Here is a 9329-nt window from a genome sequence, read left to right as displayed (position 1 = left end):
ATTCAACTGTTAGTCTCGCGGTCTTTTCCTTTTTTCTTCCATCTTCCCAGCGTGCCCCTGCTCTTACACACACAATTACAATACTGCCCCTTTTTTTCTTTTCTTTTTTTTTAAGAAAGTTATATCCTATTGCGTCTACTGTGATGATTTTTTTTGGGGTGAAAAGAAGCTTCATTAAAAATAAAATAAAAACTAAGAAGAAGCAACAGTCTCACTACAAATCCTGTTCAAATACATCCATTGAAGTCATCCTCAAAAATATCAACTAAGTTCACAGGCAGATTATTAAAGGTAGAAAAATCAGCATCTAAACAATAACTCATCCTAACAAGACTATCCACACATTTGTTTGCCTGATGGGAGCAATGCTTAATGCAATTTGTGGTATGCGAGAGATCAAGAGCCTACAATCATCCAATAAAGGTGAAATGATATTATTTACATATGAAGATTCCTTAAGGCATCCACAATAGACTTGGCATTAAGCTCAAATTCAACAGAAGTAATGTTTAGGTTGCTGCATAAAATAAGCCCCTCCCTTAATCCCCACAACTTAGCAGCAAAGTTGCTTGGCATGCCAATACGCCTATTAAAACCAGTAACCCACCTACCTACATCATCCCTAACTACCCCTCCACAACCTACCAAGCCAGTGTTGCCACAATAAGAGCCATCTGTGCTAAGTTTCCACCAGCCTTAAATCGGCTTCTCCCATTTAATCCTCGTCATGACATTTTGGGCCTTGGAGAGGCAAGGCAGTGAAATAACTCTAAGGCTTGATTAACAATCACCAAAGCTAGTTTCGAGTTCATGCTCTTACCATTGAAAACCAAGTTATTTCTACTCTCCCAAACATTCCACACAGCAAAGGGAAATATGACTTTCCAAGGTGGTTAAGTGGCACCTAAACTGTACTTGAATTTACTATTTAACACTAGCCATTCCTAAAGGTTGCTCCTCAAAAATGCTTGATTAGAGGATAAAACCCCCAGCTAGTTCCACAAGCATCTTAACAGCGAGCAGTCCCTAAGAGCATGCAAAATGCTTTCTGCTCCTTCTTGGCATAACGGACATATAGTATCATGACTAACACCCCTCCTCTCAAGGCAAACCTTAACTCCAATGCTATTATGGGTGCATTTCTAAATAAAAGTTCTAATCCTAGGAAGTGTATTCACTTTCCATATCCAATTAGCTAAGAAAGGTTTTGTGCATTTAGCCCCCATGGCAATCCTATAAGCACTTTTCAAATCAAAAGTGCCTTGAGGAGACCCCGCCCAAGCCAACTCATCAACACCTCTACTCAAAAGCATCACGGGGGTTGCTTAAATCAACCTTTTAATTTCTAAGGGAAGCTCAAAGGGGATTTTCCCCAATCCCAACCAATGTCCATCATAAAGTCTTTAACTTCTAAAAAGCTAGCCTCCCATATGATAGGACCCTGAATCAACCCCCTAAGAGAACCTCCATTTGTCCAATTATTTTGCCACACATTCAGCCCACTATCTTTACCAACCAACCACCTGCTACCCTTATTGAAAGTATCCACTTCTTTTTTCATTGCAGCCCATATGTGAGAACAAGGAAGTCTATTGGCATTAGCAGCAACTCTTCTTCTCTAATTACAATATTTCAGCTTCAGCACTTTAATCCAAAGGGCCTCATTTTCAGTGTGGAATCTCCAATTAAACTTAGATAGGAAAGCTATATTCTTGCCTTTAGTTGATTGCAGCCCAAGCCCCCCTTCCTCCTTAGACTTTATCACCTTATCCCATCCAACCCAATGGATCTTCTTGGCTGACTTCAACGATCCCCAAAGGAAATTTCGATTAACTCTATCTAAATCATCCAAAATTCTACGGGTCAAAGATAGCTCTTTATTTTCGTACTCTAAGGTCCATTTGGGATTCGCTTATTTTGCTGAAAGTGAAAATGATAAAATTAAGATAAACGATCAAATTTTACAAAAAACTACCATGTATGACTACATTAGGTTAACAGACACAGAAAGGAGGCAACACGACGACTCGTGTAGTAGGTGGATGGATTACTCGTGTTGGACGGACAAGGAAGTAGACAGATACAAAGTGGACGGTGGCAAAGCCACGTGACGCCCACATGGTTTAATTGGTCCTCAAGGAACTTCAAATGGAAATGACTTATGCTCCACAATTAGCCCTAGTCAACAGAATCTTTATATGGAATGGATCTCGTAAAATACGTGCATTTTTTAGGATATTATCTACAAGGAAATATTCATCTTCACCAAGAAAACAAGGTCAGTTCTACACTATTATAAAAACCCAAAACCCTTAGAGACCAAAGTATGTATAATTCACCCCAACTCTAACACTTTAGAGTTATGAAAATTTTCTAACTTGACCTTCAGATGGTATTTGGCCGACACCACACTGATACTCTTCGTAAGGTTTTCTTATTCTCTTTGTGCTATGTAAGTCTTGTCTGGGGCACGTGAAGACTGTGTGACTTACTGACAATTTTTTGTATTATTAGAAAGTATTGTAGATAAAGATAAAAGTTAGTTGAAATAGTATAGTGGGACCTATGTATTAAGAAATTTAGACCCCAGTTGATAGAATTAACAAATTTTAAACCCAAGTTGTTAATTACATTTAATATGAATAAATATTGTTAAAACAAACAAATATCTATATTATACACAACAAAATAGTAAATAAGACAAGATATGATGATCCAGAAAAACCAATGAAACAAACTAGTTTCAAAATAAAAAACCTGGAGAGAAACCTTTTCGAAAAGCATACTACTATAATAAGAGAGAAGTTTCAGATCTAGTACAAAACCTTTATTTATAGACTCTACAATTCTTGTAGATGAACTTATAGCAGAAACTTTCTACCGCTTCAAAACCTCTAAACTCTTCAATATATGAATGTCACCCTTTTGCACGAATCCCAATATGTGATTAACCAATAGTGCACGAATCTCAGTACATGATTAACTCCAACAACTTGAAGAAAATGTCGTTGGCTACAAAATTTTTCACTTTATCAACTATGAATATCAAGAAGTAATTGGTTACAAAACTCTAAGGTGCAAAAAACGTAGTAACTTCTTACAAAGTAAGGCACTCGGTCACTTTTTCATATGTTATTATATATTCACTCAATGCATATGTGACGGCCTTTAAAATAAGCGTTATATATGTCTAAGGTTGTGAGAAAATAAACCCTATATAAATATTTCAGCACAGGCCGAAAATCAGATATGAAAATTCTGATTTTGTAGATCTCGACAGATTTAGTTTCTGTCGAGCTTTCTTTATTAAATCTCGATAGATACCGTTTTTGTTAAGCTTTTGTCGAGTTTTAATGAACAATATTTTTTCACTTGTTTCTTGGTCAGACTTGCATGACTTCAATACTTAACTTGAACACTTGTTTCTTGAAATACTAAACCCATCTTAGATCTACCAAATTACAAGTAAAGTGCGTTTTGTAAAAAGATTAACAAATTACATAAATATGTTCTTACACTATGAATAAGACAAAAAAGTGTAATGAATCTATGAATAATAGCAAAAGTAAACTGAATGGTAAAATAAGTTAGTTTTTAGGTTGGAGCTAAACGCACACTAGATACCAATTGATTTTGAAAAATGCTACGTTCATAATATTTTTACAGCATTTTCACGACAAATGATAAGAGATTAGTTATTATTAATTTAAGCGAAAATTAAATCTGAGATCTGTTGATCAACCCAGATCTTTTATTTAACAGAGACTTTACCGTGCCCTTGTCTTTCATGCACAATTACTATATTGCCACTTACCTATAAAAATAACAACCAACCCCTTTTATTTATCAAAGTTTTGTTCCAATCTATAACCTCTTTAATTGTTGAAGCTCTGAATGTACAAAAAGAACTGATCTGGGCTCTCTCAATCTCTCATTTCGTTTGGAGTTCGTGGAGTTTAAGGTTTTTGAGGTAAAAATTTGTGGATAATATTTTTGAGGTTCTATTAATCTCTGCGTTTTTTTGTTGTTGTTTTGGGCCTGGGTCTGGCTCTAATAAGCTTCAGAGAAAACTGTGTACTTGATGTGTGAATTGGGATTATGGGTTTTTTTTTTTATGCAAGCTGCAGTCTTTTTTATCTTTATTTCGCGTTTTGTTAGATGGGTGTGTGCATATGGTTAAATTTCTTTGTGTTTGATCAATGAAGTCTTATAGTTATAGCTGAAGTTGAAAACTTGATTCTTGAAACTGATTTTTGGATGTGGAAAACCATCAATTTGGTCTGTGGGTTTCACTTATCTGCGTTTTGATTATTAAAGTTTCATTTTTTTTTTTTTAGTTTCTTTTATTAGGCATATGGAATTGAAATTTTTGGTTCAGTGCCTTGGAACAAGCGGTGATTATAATGCTTTTATAATTATTGTTGATCGGTAATTGTCTTTGGCATGTTTTCTCTCTTTCTACAATTGATTAGTGTTTTTTTTTTTAATTGGTATATGTTATCCTGTTTTGATAATCCTATAATGATATGAATGCAATTTTAATCTAAAATGGATGGGTTTTATATTAAATGAAGAAAATTTTGATTTAGTTGATTTGGGCGGTTAGTTTTTTTTAATTAATAAATTGATCGGATTTGGTGTTGTTTTTGTAGTAATGGAAGAGCAGTTTATACTCAGAGTTCCACCTTCTATTGCAGAGCGATTAGACCGCCTTTTGAGTGAGAATGAAAATGCTTCATCTTCTGAAGACAAGTCATTGGATTTGTCATTTTCTGGTGAGAATGTGCTCTCCCTGGCCAAACTTGCTTTTTATTACAACTTATGTGATGTTCTTGAAAGCAAAATTTGACTAATCTGAAGTCAGAAATTTTTTTTTTAAAGGGAAGCAAAAATTTGCATAGATTTGATGACAATTGACAATATCTAAAGCAAAAAGATGATGCTTTAGGACTGCTATGCATTCATTGATCATTTATGTGCCTAATGGGCTGTTTTGTTCATTAAATCTTGCATTCCCATCAAAGCTCACATTCCCAAAATCTTGGATCATTGGAATCATATTCCTAGGAATGCATGACATTTGGCTTGCCAGGCATGCTAAGTGCAACCGATGATATTTTATAAAAGCACATGATGAGTAACGTTACACTTTTAACTTCTTGTTATTTGTTAATGATCGAATATTGACGTTTCTATCTGTATTTTTTGATTGGTAAGTTACACACGCTCCCGATGGGTCTTGAACCCACGACCTCACCCTCCACCTAAGACTCATAAGGAGTTGCCAGTATAGCTAGAGCTCATTTTGATTTAGTTTATTGTAAGTTAGGTTGCAGCTACAGATTCCCCCCCTCTCTCTTCTTTTTTGAACACAAAGAAATGATTTCCTTTAAAGAAGTTGCCTAACTGAACGTTTTCAAGTTAAGTTGCTACTATTTACAAAAAAAAAAAAAAAAAAAAAAATTTACTCAAATTGGAACATGTATCTTTGTAATAGTCCTTTGTTCCCCTCCGCATGAAGATCCCCTTCTCCACCTCTTTCTCTATGTTGTTCCAACTTCCATTCACCCTTTAGAATATGTTCTTAGATTGGAAAGTAATATCTTTTATTCTGTTAAAGTAGGCTTTGGAAATATATTTTTGTTAACATAGTGGTCTGCCTGGTGTAAGAGCAAACAGTGAGGAAAAAAAAAAGATTTCATATCCAATCATTGTTGGTTGATCTACCTTCTTAGTCTAATTGTGAACTTAAAAAATCTTATGTTGCAGAGGATGGGAGGAGTGGCACATTTGTCATTGGCAATGATCGTTTTCCAGCATCTCTCTTGGAGCTTCCTTGTGTTGTGGAATCATATAAAACATACGATGACAGTGTGTTGATCAAGACTGCAGATCTTGGTCAGGTAGAGTGCACTTTAGTGCTATTGTGATTGACATAATTAAAGATAATATTTTTTCTTCTAATGCAACTGTATGAACTCCTGGGTTGTAACAGATGATTATGGTTAGAGAAGCAGATGATGCTGCTCCAGATGTGGTGGAGTACAGACATGGTCTCACCCCTCCTATGAGGGATGCTCGAAAGCGGAGATTTCGCAGGGAACCAGATCTAAATGTAACTATTAGATTTACTTGTTATTTTTTATAGTAGCTTGTCATTTTGCATTAGCATAAGGGAATTTTTTATCATGACATATTTCTCTAATATAAATATATGCTAAAGTGAGGGAGTGATTAATGAAGCCCTAAACCTTTTCTCAAATCTCTCTCTCTCTTCTCTTCTCCTTTCCTCTTTACTAACCGTAATTTTACAGTTCAACCATATCAAAAAGTCATTGTGAAGCTTTCTCTAGTAACTTCAAATTATATTGTAGGAGAAAGTAGGGGGAACAGAAAATCTACTATTACCCTGGCATAAGAATTTTCATTTCTATAATAATGTATCTGTAATTGTAGAGAAACTTTTATCAAAGAGGAAACTGTTAGTAGTAAGAAAAGTCGCATTATGCATGTAATTTGTGTGCAATATGTCTTCTAATAAGAAGTGACTGTTTTATCAATATTTGAAACTATGTGAAGTCTGGGGTTTCTTAGGATGTTATTATGTGGCTTTCTCTTCATTTTCCTTTTTCAATCTGATGTCTGTACTGATGGAAACTTTGTCACATTCTGCAGCCTGAACTTGTACAGCGTGTTGTGAAAGATATGCTGAAGATCAATGCTGGTGCAACAGCTGAGAATGTTGATATCCTTTTATATTATGTACTTTTACATAATTGAGTTTCTAGATTCACAAGTATTTTTAAGCAACACACACAATTGTACTAGTAGGGAACTAGTCTAAGCTATCAATGTTGGTTTAAAATCCAGCAGCTGATTGGAGTAGTATTTGCAGTAATGGCTGCCAGTTTGATTTGAATCCTAAGATATATGGAGAGTGGAATTGAGTACTATACTACAATTGGAAGTATGTTATGATGCTTTGGTATCTTTGTTTTCAAACGTCTAATGCAACATGTCACTAAGCTGAGTGTGTTAGGTCAAAGCACTTGGTACATGTACATTGTTTCACAGAAAAGCATAATGATAATGGTTAAAGTTTTCCTTCTTGTGAATGATGGAATCAGTCATGTGCCATGATGTAACACTTGGATTGGCAGCTGTTGCGATGTGAAGATTTGCATACCATGTTTTTATATGTTGATAATTCCTTGACTGAGTTGTGCACATGCTGAAATTGCTGAGCAAGAGGAAGATGGAGATGGAAGTGTTCGTAATGCAAGCAAAAAACCTGTGCCTGCACCTGTGACAAAGGCTGATGCTCCAGAGACTGGAACAAATGTTGGGGAGCCTGACAGAAGTGACTCCGACGAGTCAGACGACTCAATTTGACTCTAAGCCGGTTTTAGAATTTAAAATATGTTTATAGGAGTAACAAGAGTTTGCATCTTGCAATTTGGCTGTTTAGTTTGAATATTTTGATGAGAATATCTGAAGTAATATGGTGGTAAATTAAGAGCACTGCCCAAGTCTGCTTGTACTTTTTTTTGTTTGCTTAATTATTGCAATCAGCAATTCCTTAAGTAAGAAAACAGGATTTTAGAATGCTGATCCGGCTTGTCCAACAAATTTGCAATCCTACATGTGAGGTCAGACATATGGACTGTCTACTTTTGTGGAAGTTGAAGTTAGCTCTCCCTATAAAGTGTCATCAACCTCTGAAGAATCAGTTAAGTTATAAGCAAAACAGTTTTGGAGAAAACTCTCTATTTTGATGTCTAGAACTCCCAATTCTCAAAGCCAAGTATTTCCCTAACACTTCACTCTTGGATTGTAAAACTAAACCAAAAATAAAGTGATTTGAATGGAGTCTGATAGGATTGCTTACGGGAGGGTCTACAAAAATATTTGTAGAGTTAAATTGCCTTGTAGATTTTTACCGTATAAGATTTCCCATAGTCTACCTATCAGAGAAGAAAAAGTGATGGACATCTGAAATCATAAGTGTCCATGTATTCTGCAGTAAAGAAGGCACTTGGTCACCTTTTCATTCATTTTGGTTTGGAGTGTCTCGTGCAGTTTGTTTAGGCTGTGATCTTAAATTAGAACTAATTACACAGAGCCAAGCTTAATCCTAGATTATTCAGGGTAAAAAAGACTCAATCCTAGATTGGTTGATTAGCTGGCTTTCATAATTTGGCTCTGATATGGTCAGCTGGGTGAGTTGAGCTTTTAGCCAATGCAATGGGTTCTTTTTAGAAGAACCAGTGGTGTTTGAAACTTTCTCATGACAGAGACCCTTGACATCTTCTTACTTCTGATATTAAATATACAAAGGGATTGCTCAACAATGTGAAAGTGAGCCTTAGGGCCACAACATGCATAAGGAGGCTTTCTAGCTTGACAAAAATGTCTGCAATAACTTTCATGACCCCCCTAAGTGGGAGATAGGCATGCTTACATAGAAATCAGGATGTTGGATTTTTGGTGAATATTTTGATTCCACTGTATTAAAAAGTGTGTTGAGTGTATGATTACAAATCTGGGCCAAACTGAGGCTGACCTTAAGCTGATTTATCTCTAGAATTTAACTTGGGCCTGATCAAAATTTCACAAAGTCAGTGACTATGCAGCATGCAGCCAATGTAGATTGGGTGAGATGAGACATGTTCCATGCATGACGAAGCCAGCTAGTATTCTGACTATCATGCTGGAAATTCTGGAACATGTCTTTAACTCAGTTATACATTCCCATGTGCTCCAAAACCCAGGATGGTTCGACTTCAAAAATTAATTGCCAGATCTGATTTTCCGTAGTACCATATCCTGCCTTTGTACCCAGTATATGCTCATATGCTGTAACAGTCTCTATGTTCTAAACCTTGGATTCCTCTGCATTTTGCAGTAATGGTCATTAATTGTGAGATTTGGGCAACACACTCTGTACACTTATTGGAAGAACTTATATTATTTTCTTCCATAAAACCTTCTGTCATATAAGAGTAGCCCTGATCCTAAGGCCTAGGGATGATTTCATTTTTCTTTCTTTGGTGAAAATGTTCACATGGGTTTGAGCCTAGAGAGTGTGAACTGTGAGGAATTGTTTACTTTAAGCAGCTAACTCTTGATTGCATCCTTTGAACTAGTGAGACTCCATGCACATATAATAATTATTTGAAATCTCTAATGCTATCCTCTAAGGATGGTTGTTGGCAAGTGGCAACTTGGCATTGTGAATTATAAATGCCAGCTTGTTCATTAGGTATGGTGATGGAGCTCTCAGTGTTGACCCTATCCTGTGAGCTTGAATTACAACTTATCTGCAGAAC

At 35.8% G+C, this 9329-nt stretch overlaps 1 protein-coding gene across 1 annotated transcript; it reads left to right on the top strand.

Annotated features, from left to right (window-relative positions):
* Window positions 1–3845: 3845 nt before the first annotated feature.
* LOC142608179 (transcription initiation factor TFIID subunit 7) lies at window positions 3846–7540 on the top strand. Its single transcript, XM_075779890.1, has 6 exons — window positions 3846–3970; window positions 4653–4775; window positions 5770–5903; window positions 5996–6115; window positions 6676–6747; window positions 7231–7540. The coding sequence occupies exons 2-6, from the start codon at window positions 4655–4657 to the stop codon at window positions 7390–7392; spliced, it is 609 nt and encodes a 202-aa protein (XP_075636005.1). The 5' UTR covers window positions 3846–3970; window positions 4653–4654; the 3' UTR covers window positions 7393–7540.
* The last annotated feature ends 1789 nt before the right edge of the window (window positions 7541–9329 follow it).

The sequence above is a fragment of the Castanea sativa genome, chromosome 8 (assembly GCF_040712315.1).
Source record: "Castanea sativa cultivar Marrone di Chiusa Pesio chromosome 8, ASM4071231v1".
NCBI classification, from domain to species: Eukaryota; Viridiplantae; Streptophyta; class Magnoliopsida; order Fagales; family Fagaceae; genus Castanea; species Castanea sativa.
This window is presented reverse-complemented; position numbering and strand designations above follow the sequence as displayed.